The sequence below is a fragment of the Delphinus delphis genome, chromosome 13 (genome assembly GCF_949987515.2).
Source record: "Delphinus delphis chromosome 13, mDelDel1.2, whole genome shotgun sequence".
NCBI lineage: Eukaryota > Metazoa > Chordata > Mammalia > Artiodactyla > Delphinidae > Delphinus > Delphinus delphis.
The window spans coordinates 34,732,980-34,754,279 of record NC_082695.1 but is presented as its reverse complement, the minus strand read 5'-3'; the positions used below and the strand labels follow the sequence as shown (position 1 = coordinate 34,754,279).

The window sequence follows — 21,300 nt, the reverse complement described above, 5'->3', positions numbered from 1 at the left end:
TTTTCCTGATTAAAATGTTAACAATCAACATTATTTATGAAATAGGAACACACAAAATAATGTTGGATTCCTTCCGCTATAAATATAGCACAAACGTTATCAGAGATGTTAACTCGGCTTCGCTTATGCGACCACACGAGGGCACCACCACCACTTATGTTCCTGTGACCTCATCCTCAACTCCGCAGGCCGGCGAACCCTCTACCTTGGTGGACTCCGGGAACCCTCCCCACGTCCACTCCATGTGGGACTCGGATCTGAGCAGGCTCCCGGTGGGTTTCACCTCCAGCTCTGAGTCGCTCTTAGGACACACCGCCGGGGTGTAGGGGCTGCGAACACAGGACAAAGAAATGTGGTAACTTAACAAGTCAGGAACCTCATTCTTGCCAAGCTCAAGAGATGAAAAGAAATATAAGTTTGAATATATCAATTTCACCCGCAGATATAAAGGCTACCTTTCCACTTGAGCTCTTTAATAATAATAAAAACAATGCCAACTAGCATTTATTGTGGACTTCCCGGGTCCTCAATAATATGTATTATCCCACTTGATTCTCACAAGAAATCAATGAGAAAGGTAATTTATAGCAGAGAAAATGCATGGCAAGATGGGTTAACATAATACAGAGAGAAACTGGATTTGAACACAAAGTGTGACTGCACGTTTCTTCACAGTATTAACCACAGTTACAGTTAGTAGTTGACACGAAAAAGAATTGTAGAGGGTCAAATTCTATGCTGATGATACAGGTCTACACTGGCCAACTCTGAGAATAAGTCAGATCAAGTTTAGGAACAAAATAATTATTGAGGGGAAAGGTCTATATTTATGTTAAAAGCACACATTCAGTTCCTCTTCTGTGTGAGAGATGTGGAAATATCATCAAGTCGAATAACAGAAAAGCTATCAGTATATCCTTCCTTTAAGAAATGGAGAAATTTCAAGAACACTTACGTGTCTAAGGGGGACCAGTCCCCATCAGATAAGGGGTAGTGGTCTCCAGAATGGAAAAGCAGAGGCTCCTTGTACTCGTCCTCCTTTAAGGAAGCATTTGAAGATCCTCTGTGAAGGGGTGGGGGGGTGGGGGTGGGGACAGAGACAAAACAATGACATCTATGTCAGCTTTAAAATATCCCCCAATTCTCACTGACACACTGTTCTAAGTTATACAAATGAAGAAAGTCAAATGATTAATAACTAACTCTCTTAAAAGGAAAATATGAAGGAGAAGAGGGTTCACTGTTGCTACACACCGGACACCACTGCAATCACCATTTAAACATGGGATAAACAGGAGGAACAGAAAAGAAGGTGGGGTTAAAAACTCCTTTTTACATCTGTTAGGGGTGTCTGATTCACAGCCTACCAGAAGAAAACTAAGGCTTTACATATATTGCGTCCAATTCTTACAAATCTGAAGTAGTAAAGTCTTATTTTAGGTATTAGGTAATCAAGGATCTACGGGAGTTTAGTAATTGGCCCAAAGTAAAAAAGCTCCCAGGTAGTTGGATTCCCAACAAGCAGCCCTTGCTCTTTTCCACTACACTCTCCTGCACATTACAGAAAATGTAAGCAAGCAAACAACTGAAGACAAGAGCTATGGCTCAAAACTACCCGAAAGACTCTTAAAAACCCAGAACTTATTTTCTTCTTGGTTGGGCCCAAGCATTACTTGAGAACTTTCTCTTAGAATCTACGTGATGTAGGGATGCGAGGAAGATGACACCAAAGCATGATAAATGCTTTCAAAATTCATTCACAGACCTTGGATCTGTAGGAGACTTAACTAATGCTAGTAAGGTTTTAATTAATTTACCCTTTGTTTTTCTTGAATTTGCAAAATTAATATAACTACCTTGCCATATAACCTTGAAAACACCCCTCAGAAGCACTGTGGGCCCCAGTTTTTCATCTTTAAGTTGGAAATTTTTCTCTTGTCCCATTTGATAAGAGTCGATGTGAGATTTATGTGGTGTGTCGTGGTGAAAGCCCTGAAAAAAGTATACAGAAAAGTAGGAAAAAAACTCTGAAAAGTGTAAAACACTATATAAAGCAAATTTAAGAGCTTCTTACAGAAAATTCAATGTTCTACCAGGACAGATATAAGATGTGAAATGATGAGACGGTCTATCGCTTAATCTGCTAGACTAAAAATAGGGATAGAAACCATTTTATTAATTTGTATTATCTCTTTCCTCTCTTTACACCTTAATTTAACATGCTCTGATTTACCACGAACTCTGAGACGTAACTATTTTTCCAAGTAGCTGCATTTCCTAATTTAAGGTCTACCTAACCCTAATCTTCTTTCTCTCAGAAGGCTCTCTCAGATTAAGCTCTGGCATACCGCCTCATTCAAGGGGAAAGATACATATACTTGAAAAAGGCTGAAATCCAGGTAAAAATATTCCATATCTTAAAAGAGAAAATTCAAATGGTATAGAAGCAAAAAGGGAAAACTGGATGCTACGAACAGTCCTTATTTGCCAAATCTGAAAGGATAGTACAGCTTGGCCCACTACTATTCATACATTTGAAAGTGGTTTGAAAAGAGCAACGTAAATGCCGTAAAAAATATTTTATTACACATATTTTGTTTTGGGAACGTATTTCACCACAGTATATAAGGTAAGCCAAGAAGAATACAGCAAAGCAAACTGGATTTAATAAAATATTGAAAAAGAGAGAGAGAGAGAGACCAGGCACCATTTAAGAATTTACAAGCCTAGGAAGGCAGGACATGGTCTTCTCTGGGCGGATCTGGACAAAAATAGAGCCCATTAGCTTAGACCCATCAGAGTGATAGAAAAGGCTGCTGATGCTGAGGTTCCTTTCAGTCCTGTGATTCACTGAAAACCTGCCAAGCACGTTCAAAACGGCACACGTGGCTGAGGACAGGCAGCCAGCGAGGCCAAGCACGACGGGGTCACTTTAAGTATGTGACGCGAGGATGTAATAAGGGAGAGTATAGATTAGAACGTGGAGAAATAGTATGAACACTGACTCTATTTACGTTGAAACACAGGACAAATAGCTGCATTAACGGTGAACAGCAGAGGATCCGTGGCCGAGCAGATGGTCTAAGGCTGGGTCAGGGTGGTTGGCGGAGGTTCAGCTGAAGTTCGTGAGAAGTGTGTCTAGAGCACTTCAGCCTTCACAGACGCCCCAGCACCACGACTCCAAGCTCAGCTTCACTTTTTAAAACGATTATTCAAAAGCCAGAAATTACATGATGTATACAACTATCAAAATTCACTGAACTGAACACTTAGATCCATGAATATTATTGTATGTAAGTTATACCTCAGTTTTTAAAGAACGGGGACAAAAACCAAGACAAAGTCAAAATCCGGAGCCTGAATTATTTACGTGGGATAAATCAGAAGGACTAGATAAGTTTTAGTCTACATAGCTGGCGGCAAGTACGTAAGAGATAAAGCGGGCTGCTAACTACCCCGACCAAAGTTCACCACCGTCAACACAGCACAGGGCTGACCCTCACCCTCAGTGTCCGATCAATCGATCTCACTGTGACTAATGATCCAAGTTTGCTTTAGGATACAGGACTCTTCCCACAAAAGATACCTCACAACAGGGCAGAAGAGAGCTGGGCAACGTGTCTCCTGGATCAGAACGATGAGGAGGGGAACACGCGGTCCCAGGCCCCTGCCACTCGGCCCCCAGATCTAACTCTCCAAGTGTGTCCGCTCTGGTGGATTAGAAGTAGAGATTCCTTTCTGACGGCATAGTTGTACCCCTCCATTGCGGTGACCGCATTTCCAGCGGCTGAGTGTTTTAAATGTTTGCACTCAAGACCGTGATATAGCATCATCCCACGTGAAAAGTCTCCTCCTTCCCAGAGGCTACAAGTGCCCAGGTGCACTGTTTTTAATACATATACACTTGTACATCCATCCACCCGTCCTCTGGAATGACGGACAAGGCTTCCACGCTATACTCAAGCCCGAAGCCCACCTTCAGGAGGGGAGACCCATCAGGCACAGCTCCCACAAAGCCCTGTGCGGGTTAGACCTTTCCAGCTCCCACAAAGGGGTTTCCTCTGGCTACACAACACCAACCTGCTTCCAAGAGTAATTTCATCTTTCTGCTGCCTCCTTCAAGGAGCCTAAATTAACCTTAATTCTATTATCAATGACATTCTTGAAAAGTAAGGAGTTTAAATAGAATGTTATTTATCAAGTTTAGGTAACTTCTCTGAAAACAAAATTTCTTTCCTACCCAGTAGGGGCTGAGGAGGGGAAGGTATTTAAAAGCTACAAATTCCCCAAATCCCCATAATCTGTGGATCTCGTAACTGCAAAAGCAGTTGATTTCCTAATCTTTTTCTCTCAGATTCTTTAATGTGCTCTTTAACATGCTGTTAATACTTTTGACCCTGAATATCTTCCTCCAAATTTCCGATTTTAGAATCTGGATGCTGAGCGGGAAGGGGTCTGGCAAGCCAGGCAGTTCAGTCCTCGGATTTCACAGACTAAGAAACGAAGGCCAGAGTGACCACAATCGGACGTGTAACGGCCCCGTCCTCTCCCTTATCAGCTCAGCGTGAATTTCAGGCCGACACCTGCACGACCATTACATTTTGTCTTGCATTTGTCGCTGCGGACCAGACCAGCACTCCTACAGATTGGGTTGATAGAGCCTTTCGTACAATCTGGAAAAGGAAGGCATGCACTAATACTTCTGCAGTGCATTCACTTACAAAATTCCTTTAGAACAATGACTTGTGCACTTAGCACGTGACTCTGCATGTTTTAGAAATGTTTCACCTTCCTAAATTGAAGCTGCGGGTTGTTTAGGAGTTCTAAACGTTGCTCTATTATATATAACAAAGGACACGTGTCAACAGCCCTTTATAGAGGCAAAACGTTACTTCAGCGTCTTTTCTGGTAGATCCTGGAAGTTTTAGTTAGCAAAAATATTTTCAGGAATTAAGGTGCCTAAGGGAGTATTACAGTGCTATCCCAAATAAAATTTCCAGGTGCGTGTATTTCAAGTTTTTCTCAAAAGAACATGTTTCCTGCCTACCTACACATTATAAATAAGCCAAAACTTTTAAAGGAACTGTTTACATTCTCCTTGTAGTTCACCGTTTTGTTCTGTTTTCTTTTGGGGGGGTAGTGCCCCACAGCATGTGGGGTCTCAGTTCCCCGACCAGGGACCCAACCCTGCCCCCTGCAGTGGACGCGCGGAGTCCTAACCACTGGACCGCCAGGGGAGTCCCTACACTCTTCTTAATAGCACTGAAATCAAGGAATGGAAGATCTGAAAGGGTCTCTTAGTTTGTATTCCTCGGAAGCAAAGGAGAAAGAACCCTTAAAAAATTGAAAGCAGGAAGAAAAGGATGGGAAGAGTGCCTTTTTAAGAAATTGTGGGACTTCCCTGGTGGCGCAGTGGTTAAGAATCTGCCTGCCAATGCAGGGGACACGGGTTCGAGCCCTGGTCCGTGAGGCTCCCACATGCTGCGGAGCAACTAAGCCCACGCGCCACGGCTGCTGAACCTGTGCTCTAGAGCCTGCGAGCCACAACTACTGAAGCCCGCGCGTCTACAGCCCGTGCTCTGCAACGAGAAGCCACCACAATGAGAAGCTTGCGCACCACAACGAAGAGTAGCCCCTGCTCGCCTCCAACTGGAGAAAGCCCGAGCGTGGCAACAAAGACCCAATGAGGCCATAAATGAATGAATAAGAAAAAAACATATATTAAAAAAAAAGAAACTGTGGAACTTTTCTTTATTAGCTTAAAATTCTTTTGGGAATCAGTGATATAAAAGTAGAGTTCAGAACTTTTAAAATTAAGCTCTTCCCACCTAGTGTTTTGATTCTGAAAAAAAAAAGGCACACAAATTTGTTATTGCAGACTAAAGTTTTGTATGTACAAATGGTTTACACTGCTCTGCAGAGTCTAAAGTACTGTCCCACTATGGCCTCCTGTTGTCTGGTTCTAACAAGAATTCTGCCTTCGATCAGAACAGAAACCCAGGTCTCATACGTTCATTGCGGGGGGGAGTGAATCACCATGTGACAGCTGATGAGTAGGAAAGAATTTCACGTATGAAAGATTATTATTAAATGTAGGAATCTGTTCTGGGATTTACAATCCAGATTTTAAAATTTTAGAAAACAAGTTAACAGTTTTGCCAAAAAGGGATTATTCTACTACCTTATTCACTAACAGCATAATTATAACAACAACATATTAGTAAGTTTTTCTCTTGACTTGACTATTTAAAATAAAAGCTTGGTAAATAAAACACTAGACGTCAAGGTAGAGTGTATGCTTGGTATACATTTGGTTACCTCCCCTCTTCTCCATGATGAAGAGAACCTGAACAGCAGTAACCTTCCCAGCAAGGGGGGCACGATCTCTCCTTCCAGCAGCCGAGGTGCGAGCATACAGTGACAGTGTCGACCTCATAAGGCCACCCTCCCTGCACCCCAATTCAATCAGGGTGTGGACATTCAGGATCACTTGTCCAGCAGTCACCAAGGGAAAGAACCACCATGCTGCCACACCCATGGTCCGTCCAGCGCCGGGGCCGCCACCCAGCGGAACGGGGGAAGAGAGTCTTAAGAAAGTCGAGTACTGAATGAAAAAGTACATAGGTTACCCCAAACTGTTACGTTTTAAACCCCAGACAGCACTGACTTGAAAACTGTCATCTATTTTGAGTTCTTCTACTGAGCTGGTAAATAACAGTGATCAAGATTTCTCACTTCAAAACAAAAACAAAACCCTCCTTCCCCCTCAGCTTACTAGGATGTTGATGATAAACTCAAAACCACCACCTTGAACTCAGGGACAGACAGACAGAGCACCAACAGCAGGGTAGGGAAACACCCCCGGCGTCCCATCTGCCCGCCAGGCACTAGGTTCAGATCTTCTATGTGACGTATGATTTCCTTGGCTTTTGGAAACTTACTGGGTAAAATGAGACACAATGCCAGTCGGCTTCAAGCGATATTTTAGTGCCACGGCAAGGTGTCTGACAGCACATTTTGTACAGTTGCAGAAAGGAAAAAAGAAAATGCCTCTCCCACTTATTCCGTGATAAACTGCCAACAGGGGAAAAACAAGTCCAAACCTCAGACTGCAGACCCAGGGAAGAAGCACCAGCACCGGCTGCAGCCGAGCTCCGCCCACAGCACATGCGCAAGGAGACCCCCACCCCCACCCCCAGCCTACCTTGCCGACTGGGCCGCCTCGTCATCGTCCGAGCTCAGCCCCACACCCACGGCGTCTTCTGCAGCAGGGGAAGTGGCCTGCTCCTCCTTCTTACTGTCCTGTTTGCATTTCTTCCTCCTTCGTTTTTTCTTTTTCACAGAACTGGGGGTGAAAACTGTCTCTGTTTCCAGAACGTGGGAGACGTCTGAACTCTGTGATGGTCTTTCACTTCCACCTGGTTTCACCAAAGGGGGGTCAATATCTGTAAAGAACTGATCTTCAGTAGGGATGGGTGAGGTGGCGAGGTAAGCAGGAAGCTCTTCCTTCAAGAGAAGACGGAGAAAGAAAAGTTGTCAGTGACCAACAGTACATCAAAACCACCACCATTTTTGGTGGATCTAAATTTCACAGCGGCAGAAAGAATACCTACCCAGTCCCCAAAGGTAAGAATGTGTCACACTGAGCTCAGGCACTGCCCACCCTACCTAGATAGGTCTCCACCCCCCTGCAGGGCTTAGCGTCAGCTCATGCGGGTCCACGTCGCTGAGCACAGTGGAGGAATCGACGTGCCGAGTCAGCACGGAGCACGCGGAAGCTCAGCCAATGCATGTGCTGCAGGGGTGGATGAGCTCGATGTCCATCAGCGCGAGCACGGTTCAGGGAACGGCGTTGTGGTACACCCACACGAGGGACTACCGTGCGGCTAGTTAAAGGACAAAGTTCCACCCAGAGCTCTGACTTGGCAGGGATGCTGACGACATACAGTTAAATGACGACAGTGAGAGAAACAAAAGGTCAGTAACTGGAAGTCAGGTGGGTTCGGGTAATGTTTATCCCCCTTTAAACTGTGACCCCTGGAGAGAGGGACTTTTCTTCATACTCTGTAGCAGAGGGCAGTAATTCCAGGGTTGTTGAATGAATTCAATTTTTTAATTTGTAAAGAAAAGCACATTATACTAAAGAAAATCTGGTCAACTTGGTCATACATGGAATAGGGAAAAAAAGGCTGGAAAGCTGACACTCTCCAGGTTGACCTTGCTAAGCATAGTTTTAAACGGAATCATGAGAACTGATGTGAGAAGCAGGCAACAGACCCTCAGGAACCTAGTCCTCTCACTGACCGCATCTGCTGATTTATTCGGAGCCTAACCAGTGCGACAGGTTACATCAAAAGTGTTTTACTCTTATGATAACTCGCTTACTGTTTCATTCTGCCTTTTGCCTCTGTCTCTGATGAGGGAAATTTTTCTCTAGGCCAAGTAAATGCAAATAACGTAATATAAAAACAAGTAATTAAGATACTAGGAAGAATATTGGTCTGGTAGGTTCCCCTTCATAAACACTGTTTCTTTGCTGTTTACAGAACAGTACTGACGCAGCTGGCTTCCAGGCTAAAGTAAAAACTGGTAAACAATCTCATTCTGCTATTGTTTATCTTTTCTTTGTGAATTTATGACATCAAACTGGCAGTTCATCTTCAAAACCAAAAAAGTAGCTCCGTCCATGCCCTTAACAACTTGAAGCTTATTGTTTTTGCTGAGATTTTATTCTTTATGATCAAAGATTAACAATGCCTTCTAAGAAGTTGCTTTTTTTTTTTACTTTAAAAAAAAAATTATTTAGTTTTGGCTGCGTTGGGTCTTTGTCGCTGCACGTGGGCTTTCTCTAGTTGCGGTGCGCGGGCTTCCTCAATGCGGCAGCTTCTCTTGTTGAGGAGCACGGTCTCTAGGCACGCGGGCTTCAGTAGTTGCAGCACGCAGGCTCAGTAGTTGTGGCTCGTGGGCTCTAGAGCGCAGGCTCGGTAGTTGTGGCGCACGGGCTCAGTTGCTCCGCGGCATGTGGGACCTTCCCGGAACAGGGATCGAACCCGTGTCCCCTGCACTGGCAGGCGGATTCTCAACCACTGCGCCCCCAGGGAAGTCCCCTTGTAAGAAGTTTTATAAAGATCCACTTTAAATCAATCAAGAACAGCTCAGGAACATTCACATCAGTGGATACGTGAGGGGGCAAATCGTGCTCTCTTGCTGAAAGAGGCCAAACGTGCAATAATCATTCATAAAGGGCAGAGGCCAATTAATTTAAATCTCTTGAGACTTTAATAAACTAATGCACCTGACTCTTCAAGGTTTGGGATGTAATGTCCCCAGCGAAAACGGCAAAACATGTTTCCCAAATTTAAAGGTCACACGTGTACACACGCAGACACGGCCTGAAGAGATACGCCGTGATTATTCAGGTGGAACTGAGTGTATTCAGGCCAAGGTGTAAACTGTACAGACACCACTTAATCAAGTCACTGGAAGCTCACAAGAGGGGTAAGTGCCAAGGCCTTCAGCACACCCTGCAGCCTGGAACTCGTGCGGGGAAACTTCCTGCCCCTCCAGCTCCTTTCTGACAGCCGAGTTCTTCAACCTAAAACTAAAGCTTGTCTAACCAGCAACAATCGTCCACACAGCTCACCATGAAAGCTAAACGTTCTGCTCTGGGATGTGCACCGTGGGCCTGACACAATGTGTGAAGTGGATGTGACCCACCAGGACTTACATACTCCTCTTCGGTCTCCTCCACAAAGAAAGCCTCCCCGTTGTCACCCAATTTCATGTGAAGATCCACTGCATCGCCATTGATTTCTATGTCGATCTACGAGGAGAAACAAAGTGTGACTTGGCGTCAAGAGTCTGTCATTCAGGCTCAACTAAGCCTAGATTCTGGGCTCTCAGGCCAAACGTAGTACTGAGGCTCCCAGGGTGACGGCCCCAGAGAGACCCCACCTCCTGCCCCACGTCCCACCCCTACACCACCAGACTGAAAGTAAACGTTCCATCACCTACTTTCATGACAAATTTTAAAAATATATTTAATTTCTCAAACGTCATAAAATGGGGGAAATGTCATCGTCAACACACACTTGAGCCCCTCTGGAGGTTACAGCACAGCCAGGCCTCACCGTGCGAGGCTCAGATCAGCAGAAATCTCAGTTACCACAGTATGCTGACTGAGGAACTGCAGGAGTGGCACATGTTTCACCACCAGCTCTTCCATCCACAGGTCCCCACAGCCGTCCTGCGGTGTCCGCAGGGGGTTGGCTCCAGGATCCTCCTCAGATACTCAAATCCACTCATGCCCAAGTCCCTTACATATAAAAGGGTGTAGCATTTGCATATAACCTCCACACATCCTCCTGTGTACTTTAGATCATCTCTAGATTACTTATAATACCTAATACAACATAAATGTTATGTAAATACTTGCCAGCATGCAGCAAATTCAAGTTTTGCTTTGGGAATTTCCTGGAAAAATTTTTTTCCACATATTTTTGATCCGAGGTTGGGTGAATCCTTGGATGCAGAACCCATGGATACAGAAGAGCGACTGCACGTACATAAGAGATGCCCATCACGATCAGTAACTCATCACGTCACTTTTTCAAAGTCTGTCGGTGACCAGTCCCAGCACATCTGTTACTCAGCTCAGACACAGGCGGCAGAGCATGTGGTTGTGTTGCCTCCTGGTCTCCCAGTGATAAAGCCAGTTGACATTTTATACAATGGATCATTGAAAGAGGCAACTGGCCGAGATCAGAGAGCAGTAAACAAACAAACAGTACTAGTGCTGGAAGTAAAATCAAACTCAACATCAGCAGTTACAGAAGAAAGAGCCGACCTTGCGAACAGGAGACTCAGGATGAGCTGCCAGAGGAACCTGGAGGTGAGTTTCTACCAGAAAGGAGGAACATGGCTGAGACAAAAGGATGAAGACCCACAGGAAGGGACACAGGCAGAAACCTGCAGGTCGAAGCAACTCCCAGAGATACTTCATGACATGGGAATTTCAAAGGATGAAAAGCTAGAAGCTGATGCAGACTTAGAAAGGAGTAGGACAATTTACCAAGACAAAGAAAAGATGCTTGTTCCATAGCGTGTTACATCAAGAAGGTAAGCCCTGTTCAAACTACTCCTGACGAGTTTTTCACAAAGAAATTTAGTTCTCATTGTTTCTAATGTTTTAAATTGCAGTGCACAAAACACCATTTTACTATTTTTCATTTTCTTATATATTTATAACTAAGAGTAGGAGTTTTTAAAAGTTTTGACCAAAGCTTACAGAGGTCGTGGAAGAATCCTAATTTCCCTCATCAACTAAGCGTCCTTTTGCAGGGTTTCAGCTTGCCCCTTTTTATGGTCTGTACTACCATGCAAAGTGAGGAATGTTTGTTTTTATATACACACACACACACACATATATACATATATATATACACATACACATATATATATCAGGTACTACCATATCACTTAAAAATAATGTAACTGCTTATCTGTAAGCTGTGAATAAATACTCTTAAATATTTTACAAAAATAAATACCAACTTTCAAAACTCTTACGGATAACTTGTAAACTCTGGTTTTAGACTGTTCAGGGGATACAAAGATGAACACACAAAGGCATAATATAGACAGAAGTAGAACAGTCCATAACCTCAGTGTCCTTAGCTCTGCATGGCCCTCGTGGTGCGAACAACTGTAGAGTCTGCTGGGTGTGTCCCAAGGAAGACCAACGGACCGCTTCTGACCAGAGACTGAGCCCTGGTTCACGTCCAGTCATGGAAGGCAGCTCCATCTTCCCAGGAGCCACGGAATAAGTAACATCATATTAAAAAATATTAGTTGACATATGCTGTCAAGGCTTGTTTTGAAAATTCTACGTATGAATAACATAACCACACTGAAGGGAAGAAGAAGAAAACTAAGTAACTGTGAAAAACGGTATGTTGACTACAGAATTCTAAGTCCGAAGACAAAAAGAACTATAAACAAATATTGTACTGTAGTTAGTAATTTTTTTTTAATCACAGACATGGGTCAGCAATTCTGAAACTACTTTATGTGTATTCTAGTACTGAACAAATACGTGAATATACTGTAGATAATGAGAAGCATGTTTCTCACCGTCAGAGAAAGAAGCTACAAATATGGAGACGAGGAAGAACCCTGTGGCGATCGGCTGGAGAGGGAGGAATCACTGTGAACTCCCGATTTTCAGACGGACGCAGACGCAGGTGTGGGCACGTGTATGTATATACATACATGGACTTTCTAGCTCTGGGGGCTGAGAGGGCCTACAAGCGATTATACCTCAGGCTAATGAGCACATCCAGTGACCACGTCTTTGTTTCCAGATACTGTTCTCCAGTAACAGGAACCAAGGCTCCTTGGAGAAATAAAAATAATTCTGGGGCCGAGGCAGGGAAAGTAGAGTCTCCTGGAGTATCTTATGGTGCCAGAGAGTAAGGAAGTGCTCAAAACATGATGGGAGCGTTTCGAAAGGACTCAACTGGAGGGGGCATCCAACAGCCAAATCTGGGACAATCTCAGCAACTACAGAAATAATGACTATAACCCACAGGGCAAAATTAATATCCGTGAGTCCATACTGATCTAATTAAATAACTGAATAATTAAGTAGATAAGAGAAGAAAAGCTCTTTGACAAAGTACAGTTTCAATTAATAATTGGAGCAGGAAGAATGGAAATAGAAAGTCACCATTCGGGAAACACCACAGCAATAGCCGCTGCAAAGTCCACCGTGTAAAAGCTAAAATTCATGGTGGAAGCACGACAAGAAACAGGGTATGCGCACAGTCTCAACGCTTCTTCCCACAGGTAAACTCACAGCCAAGAAACCTCGCAGACACCATTCAGCAAGTGATCAGAGTTAACATCACCAGGAAGGAGACAGCAGCAGGGCGGGGCTCCTCAGCGGAGGCACCAGGAAGGGCACACCCCCGCGCGGCGTTATTCTCACCAAAAGGAGAAAACACCAGACAAATTCACACTGGGGGACAATCTACACTGTAACTGTGCTGTACTCTTCAGAAGTCAAGGTTGTATGGAAAGACCTTGACAGAAGTCAAGGTCATATGCCAGAGAAGATAGGGTGAGAGCAACACGGGATCCCGAAACAGAAGATAGTAGTGGAAAAACTGGTGAAATCGTAATAAGGTCTTTTCCTAATGGTTTATACTGATGTTAATTTCCCGGTTCTGATCATTGTAACTATGGTTTTGTGAAACGTGAACATTAGGGGAAGAGGTTGGGTGAAGGATTATGGAAACTTTTAAAACTGCATTTGCAATTTGTCTGTACATCTAAAATTAACATAAGCTAAAAAAATGTGAAAATCATAAAAAACAAAGACTGAGGAACTGTCACGGAGTGGAGGAGACTAAGAAGACAGGACAACGAAACACTCCGTATCTTGATGGTGGTGATGGGTTCATGGGTGCACACACATGTTTAAACTTACCAAATATATCCTTTGAATATGTGCAGTTTATTGTGTGTTAATTATAAAATAAAGCTGTAAAAAAAAAAGGATAACACTATAAAAGGAAATCAGAAAAACAGGCAACTAAGAATTGAATACAAAATAAGTTTAAAATCCTATACTAAAAAATCCCTATGTAATTTCAGAAATGTTAATAAAATGATTATTTTACAAAAAACTCATTTTTCTTCTACTTTCTAAAAGAAAGGGCTGCATGAAGCAGTTTCCATAGGACAAACACTAACCCTAACTCACATCCCAGCCAGCCTTCGTAGCGCTTTCTATTACTGGGAACATTTACTGCTAAAAAAGTTGCGTATGGCATGAACTCCTAACTCTTCTAAAACAACGTACTGCCAGAAATTCCCAGGCTGAAGAAAAACACGCTTTCAGATAAGTGTTTAAGCTTTTTCTTCATAATAAACTCGTTGAAGTCACATAGCATCTCGCATCATCTAAGGTTTCTAAAGCAGCTGTAATAATAGCAGCTTCTTCCACAATCATAGGAAGAATGTTTCTAACTGAAAAAGTTATGTGGGAACAGAAAAAGTAATGAAAAAATTTTTTTTTCTGGACTATAGGCAAGAAGATAGGGAAAAACTAAATTCACTCTGTAATGCCAGATTTCAAGTTTCTCAGGATGACTTAATTACATTTTTTCAACTAGAAGTTAGACATATAAAATAATTTAAATAGCCATGTTCGTTGACTTGCTGTTATATAAAATTTTAAAGTTAAACAGTACAAATGAAATATTTAAAGTTATTTTATCTTTAATAAAAAATAAAAGATTCAAACTAATATCGTCCTTCAAAATTTTCACCTCTGCAGGTTACCCATTTATCTAATGTAGCTGGGAAAACGGAATGACGCTTCTTTAGGATGCAAATTCAAAGTCTGTTTTAAAACTATTTTAGAAAAGTTAACCCTTTGGTTTATATTTATAGCCCGTATTTTTAGAGATCAAATACATTTCTTAATACGACTACTTTAGTCTCTTGATTTGACTCTCAATGGAGCTTGGTTCTCTCCAAAAATTAAACCTAATATCAAATTGTGCCAATACGGAGCATACTTAAAGGAATGTGTATGCCATGAGTTCTTTAGGTCGCAAAGGAAAAACACTAAAAATATTCTGAGATGGCACCAAGCTGGAATAAATGCTTCCCGAGGTGACGACTGTAAAGAGGACACTCATTTTGATGTTACTACTTCTGGTAAACTGGTTTCTAAAACACTCATTTCCATATAGTCATACTTCCTACACTGTGCCTTAATCTTGCTCAACATATGTGACAGATGTTGAAACAGAACTGATTTTGAGAAATGCTGGCTGTAGCAGACACTCGTCTTGGCAGGCCATCCTTTGGGTAAGAATGTCTCTGGTCTCCTTTGGGGATCTAGTCTCCTCTATTCCAGGCCATCTATTTCCGGTGCAGCTGCAGAGAGTGGCAGTGGGGCTGCTGCCCAAGCCAGGCCAGTCAATATATTCCACCCCCACCTACGGTGACTAGTTCCCGAGACACGGGACCCCAGGCTGACAGGGCGGCTAACACTGGTCCTTCTGTAGGCAGGAGACGCTGTCTTCCCTCTGGGAAGTCAGTGGAAGTCAGCCTGAAGATACTGGCAGCCATCTTGCATGAGACAGACAGACACAAAAGGAAGCAGAGCTGAGAGGTGAGGGGAGACGGTCCTGTCAACACCTTCAGAGGCTCTAAGTAAAGCCCTGACTCGTTCAAACACCCGCGTACTTTACCTCCACAAGCCAATTTAATTCCTTTTCTGCCTAAGCTAGTGTGAGGTGGATTTCTGTCATCCACAATGGAAACTGTCCTAATACACTGGGTTATTTAACTTTGATAAGTAATTAAATCATCAGTTGTGTTAAATCAACAAAATTAGTATCTAAAAATATCAAGTGCAGGTTTACCTTCTGAAATTCAACTGCTGAGTTATGAAATATACAGGGAGTACTGTGTTCTATCAAACAAGAACATAGCAATGGCAGTGGGAAAATTATTATATTGCATCTTTCTAACCAGAGGTTTTAAGGTGGTTATGATTTCAAGTCCACTTCATAGGTGTCCCCATATTTGAAAACTGGGTTCTTAATTTAAAGTCAATGGACAGCTTTCCCTAATCCAGAATGACCTAAAATAACACCAACAGTTCATCCAAACTGCCAGAGTGTCTCAGGGCAGACATGGTTTTGGTTTTACTGTCACAGGAATGCTACGCTTTGGTTCAAATAGCCGAATTTCCTCCCAAATATATCCTCTGGGTCTCTGGGCTACCAAGGGAAAGAACTTTTCTCTTTTCCTGGGTCTCACTGGATAGACTTCTACTAAAAGTTAAGGGTTTGACAAGATATTGAGCACAGTGATTTGCGTAGCCTCATACAGCAACTGTCTACTTTCTTAATTAGAAGCATACAGCATGCAGAAGAGAGCTCTTCTCTGCCCAGTCGCATTTACAGATGCACAAATGCTTACATACATCAGCCTGCGGGTTCCAGTTTGAAGGCCAGAAGACTTATCCAATCTGCTGATCAAAAACCCAGATCATAGATGGGAAAGGGGCGGCGGGGTGCGGAAGGCTTGTAAGCCATTTTACAAATAGATCCTGGCACAATTAATGGGACGTTTCAGTGCATAAACAGTTTGTTGCTGATGCTTCCAAAGCAGATACGGTCTAAAGTACTACAGGTTAGTGTTACCAGAAGAAAGAAAAAATTCTGGAGAAGCTAAATTGTGGCTGAACACTGTTTTGCAATGGAAAGTTTCCAACTCACTCAGTACATCACCACTGCTTTTGGTTTCCGAAGTGACTCTGAACAGAGGCCAGACCACACAAGCCCTGCCACCCTGAAACATGGCTCTCCAGTCACTTTCAAAATAACATAAGTTCAATTAAAATAGAGGGAAATGTCTATTTTAAAGAATAAGATCAGGGACTTCCCTGGTGGCCCGGTGGTTAAGAATCCGCCTGCCAATGCAGGGGACACAGGTTCGAGCGCTGGTCTGGGAAGATCCCACATGCCGTGGAGCAACTAAGCCCGTGCGCCAGAACTACTGAGTCTGCGCTCTAGAGCCTGCGCGCCACAACTACTGAAACCTGCGCGCCACAACTACTGAAGCCTGCGCACCTAGAGTCTGTGCTCTGCAGTAAGAGAAGCCATCGCAATGAGAAGCCTGCACACTGCAACGAAGAATAGCCCCCGCTCGCTGCAACTAGAGAAAGCGCGCGCACAGCACCGAAGGCCCAACGCAGCCAAAAAAAAAAAAAAAAAAAAAAAAGAATAGGATCAGCTATGTTATTAGCTGAAATCTGAAAACAGATGTTTTCAACTTAGGACAATGGTCCTCTAACACATACTTCTGTGCTACAAAACGGTGTGGATTCTTTCACTGCGCTTGAAAATCCTGACAACATCTCCTTATGCTGCTTAAGTAGATACTGTGGGACAGGAGTAGAAAGAAAAATACTACTATGTACCCGCGAAGTTTACTGTTAGCTCAGCTTTTTCTAACATGATTGATATCAGATCAGGTATACTAACAGACTTTCCAAGTGCTCCATAACCTGAAGGAAAGAAGATGTAAAAAAAAACAAAAAAAAACCCAACACAAATACCTTCTTTCTGAAAGAATCTTCCCTGAAATAAATAAAAGCCTGTGGATTTTCATTTCAGTCAGATTTGGGAAAAAGTCCTGGTGTTTACAATAAACTTTAGATTACAAGTAAGATTTTACAGCTTTGTCAAAATAAACGCACAAATTTGGCATTAATGTATTTCATTTAGACACAGGTACTCTTGAGCATGCCTATCCATTCCATTCACAACTGGTCTGAAGGCATTACATTAAATATTTTAAAGTGCTGTAAAAGGTAGAGGAACTTTTTCTAAATACACCTGATTTCCCCATTTACAATTCTAGTTTCTGTTTTGATTTTCTGAGTTGCAACATATAGGATTATTAAGATGATGTTCACCTCTTTTTCCCCCTAGACTTCCTGTAATAGGGCTTTTTGAATTTAGAAGCAACTTCAAAAACAGTACTAAAGACGGACTTCCCATACCGCTGTCTTCAAAAGCATATGGGTTTTCAAAACAGAAACACACACACAGAGGTCCCGAGAGCTCACAGGAACGGTTTACTCTGCCCCACCCCCACCCCCGGCGTCTCATCCTCCTGGAGGACAGGAGGCCCGCACTCACCACTTTCTCTTTGGACCGCAGGACGCCCAGCTTCCCGAAGCGCACGTGGAAGGGCGAGCACTGGTAGGAGCCGTCCTGCTGCCGCACCACCACGACATCGATGCAGCCGGACAGTGTGGCCTGGTTAATGCCCTTGTAGAGCTCCTTCACAGTGACAATCACCTGCCCGGCCAGCTGCCCCACGTAATTCATGGTTTGAGACTATAAAAGACAAGAAAAAAAAGCGGATGAGATGTTAACGCTGAGTTTGTGGGTCTAATGACAGCGACAGAGAAAAGACCGCAGGGCCTAAAACTACATGGCTCGTCCGTACTCCAGACTGTGATTAGCCCTGCACACGCTGGGCCCCTGCGACTCAGGCTGATGCGCCCGCTTCACACTTCCATGTGTCGGCAGCCCCACACCGTCCGTCCGCCTTGCTGCTGACAGGCAGCCCAGCCGGGCATGCAGAAGTCCCCTTTCCCTTTCCAGCATCGCAGATCGGGCCTGCTGCCACTAGGCGTTCCCCGCAAAGTTCAGAACCCACAGAGACCCCCAAAGAGCCCCGACTGCCACACGGCCCTCCTGCCCAAGACAACTGGGGACCTGGGGAAAGTGCATCCACTCCGACCAAGCAGCTAAGCAGAGAAGTGACTGAAGATCACCCCATCACCCCCAAGAGGAACCTGAAATCACGCAGCTCCTGTTGGAAGGTAAGTGAGAGATGGGTTTTCTACGGAATTAATCGACTATGGTTCAGAGACACGCTAGATTAACAAACAAACTGGTGAGCTAGGCCGGGTCTAACTAACTTATAACAGTACTTTGAAGGAAAATCCCTTCAGTGCTTCAACACAACTCACTAGAACATATATTCACGTCCCACAAAGTTCAAAGCACAGAAAAGGGTTTTAATCTTGGACCTTAACTGCAATGCACTATTCAAATCAGGATCACCAGACTGTAAAGGGTCCTCCAGAAAGGGTCAACAAGGCGGCAAGGGTACCCGACCGGGGCGCAGGGCCACCACACGCTTCATCTGGCCACAGGATGGGGGGCTGTGCCCCCAACTCTTCATCCGTTAGGAAAAAATAGCCACACTTTAGTCCTAGGGCTGTCAAATTTATCCATACGACCACAGTTCTCTCATTAGACACTGGCTCTCCTGGCAGAGTGTTAAAGCACAACTGAGCACAACTCATTCTCCTGAGGACAGGAGGGATGCAGATGGAACCAGAGACCCCCCACAGCTCTGCTCATCCGGAAGCCGACTTCCACCCAACCAGAGACCCGACAGCCTATTCTGCAGGGTATTCACCATAAGCACGGCTGTCTTTCTAAACCCAGATCAAAAGCCTTTGAGCTACCTGGAGTTCAAAGTTACATGCTCAGAAAAGTCCCCAGAGAGCACATTCTACGCTGTCAGTTAAGTCCAAAGCTGAACTAGAAGAATGCCATCCACGGGACAACCCAGGGACCTGCCAGCACCCCTGCTGCAGAAAAACCCACCGCTCTTCACAGGAGAGCCAGCACCCACGGGCAGCGCCCGGATTTCCTGCTCTTGTACCCAGTAATCAAGGCCCATCAGTTTAATGCCATGGAGCAGAGCCACAATAACTTTACCCTGGAAAACGTTTGGAATATTTTAAAGCTAATGCTACCAAGGCTCCAAAACGCACTTACAGACGGAGCTGGCTTTGAGGATGTAAACCAGCTGCAAAACGTACCAATAAACAGCAGGATACAGCGGCAGGCGTCCTTTATGAGGCAAATTCTAAAACAGCTACAAGCTGGTATGATTTCAGGTCTACAGTAACTGATTTGAACTCTATAGTAAGGCCAAATTAAGCACGTATCAAGCGCGCAATAATGATTTCTTAAATATTCATGGGATGAATGGTCAAACGAACCATCAACAAAAGAGAATAAAAAAGAAACGTGCAGGAGTGTTTTATCAGAATATTCGCATTACATCTCATATTCTAAAAATTAACCTTGTATTGTGATAATTGTGGATTCACATACATGTAGTTGTAACTAATAATACAAAGAGATCCCACGTATACTTTACCCAGTTTCCCCCAACGGTAACATCTGGCAAAATTCTAGTGCAGTAGCTCAATTGGGTATCAACCCTGATTCAGTTAAGATTCAGAACATTTCCATCGTCACAAAGACCTGTCCTATTGGCCTTTTATAGTCACACACACACCTACTTGCCTTCTGTCTGCCCTCCCCCCTTAATCCCTGGCAACCACTAATCTGTTCTTCATTTCTGAGATTTTTGCCATTTTTAAGGAGGTTATACAGATGGAATCACACAGTATCTAGCCTTTTGGGACTGCCTTTTCCCACTCATATTTCTATGGAGATTCATCCAGGTTGGTGCATGTATCAACAGTTTGTTCCCCTTTATTGATGCCTAGTAGTTCATGGTGTGGATACACCATAGTTTAACCATTCACTTGTGAGGAACAGTTGAGCTATTTCAGATGTTTTGGCTATCACAAAGAAAACTGCGATAAGCATTCACGTACAGGTTTTTGTGTGAAAATAAGTTTTCAGTTGACTAGGGTAAAATGCCCAGGAATGTGACTGCTGGGCTGAATGGGAATCGCATGCTTAGTTTTTAAAGACACTGCCACCAGAGTTGCTGTACCATTCTCCACTCCGGCCAGCAATGTCTGAGAGATACAGTGTCTCTGCATCCCTGGCCAGCACTTGGCATTGTCACTATTTTTTATTATAGCCGTGATGACAGGTATGCAGTGATACTGGTTTTAATTTGCATTTACCTAATGGCTAATGATGCGGAAAATTAAATTTTGTTTTATAAAAGAGCACTACAACTAACTTAGAGGAAAAGGGAATAAACATCTTTTTGTTCCTTATTTTTGGGGTCACGGTGTACAATTTTTATATGTTAAGAATGTCTCCAAAAACAGAAGTGAAATGAAATTTAGTCCTAAGTAGTTCATCTTTTCACTCTTTTAGTATTTTTCAGCAACCTAGAACAGTCCATCAGAATTTTTATAGTCTGTAAGTAACATGTGTTCACAACACCCTTTTTGCCTGTCATAGCAAACAGCACCCACGTAATCAATCTTTGTATTATGCTTGACTGATGATGGCAGCAATTTTAAAATGAGTTTTGTTACAAATCTAAAAAAAAAATTCCTAACAAATTATATAGGGCTTTTCTTAAAAGAAACTGAAAAATGATAACTTAAGCATCTACATTCAGCCATAAACAACAGTCTTATAAACTAAATGTGTCATAAGCTTACATCAATTAGAGGACAGAATCCATAATTAAGTGTAACTACATCTATTCGAGATGATTTTAATTACCATGGTCAAAGGATATGCCGCTATACAAGAAAGTCTATTGTGTAGATGCCAGTTGCTAAATGTAGAAAAACACAGGCTGTCACATCACTGGTTTTCTCTCAGCAGATATAAAACAACCCTGTTCATATCATGAAGGCTGGGAAAACAAAGTAAAGGGAGGCCTGGTGCCTCCACAGCGGGGACGAGGGGCACCCCATCCAGGCTGGGGAAAGAGCTGGGTAAACAGCTTCCTCTTTAAGCC

General features: G+C 43.4%; 1 protein-coding gene across 1 annotated transcript in view; it reads right to left on the bottom strand.

Annotated features, from left to right (window-relative positions):
* LPIN2 (lipin 2) overlaps window positions 1–21,300 on the bottom strand; it is a 56,507-nt gene that overhangs the window by 18,761 nt on the left and 16,446 nt on the right. The window contains exons 2-6 of the mRNA XM_060027768.1: window positions 17,730–17,930; window positions 9,728–9,823; window positions 7,205–7,506; window positions 956–1,063; window positions 156–329 (exon numbers count right to left, since the gene is read on the bottom strand). Coding sequence (XP_059883751.1) covers window positions 156–329; window positions 956–1,063; window positions 7,205–7,506; window positions 9,728–9,823; window positions 17,730–17,930 — 881 coding nt within the window. The remainder of the gene's footprint in view (window positions 1–155; window positions 330–955; window positions 1,064–7,204; window positions 7,507–9,727; window positions 9,824–17,729; window positions 17,931–21,300) is intronic.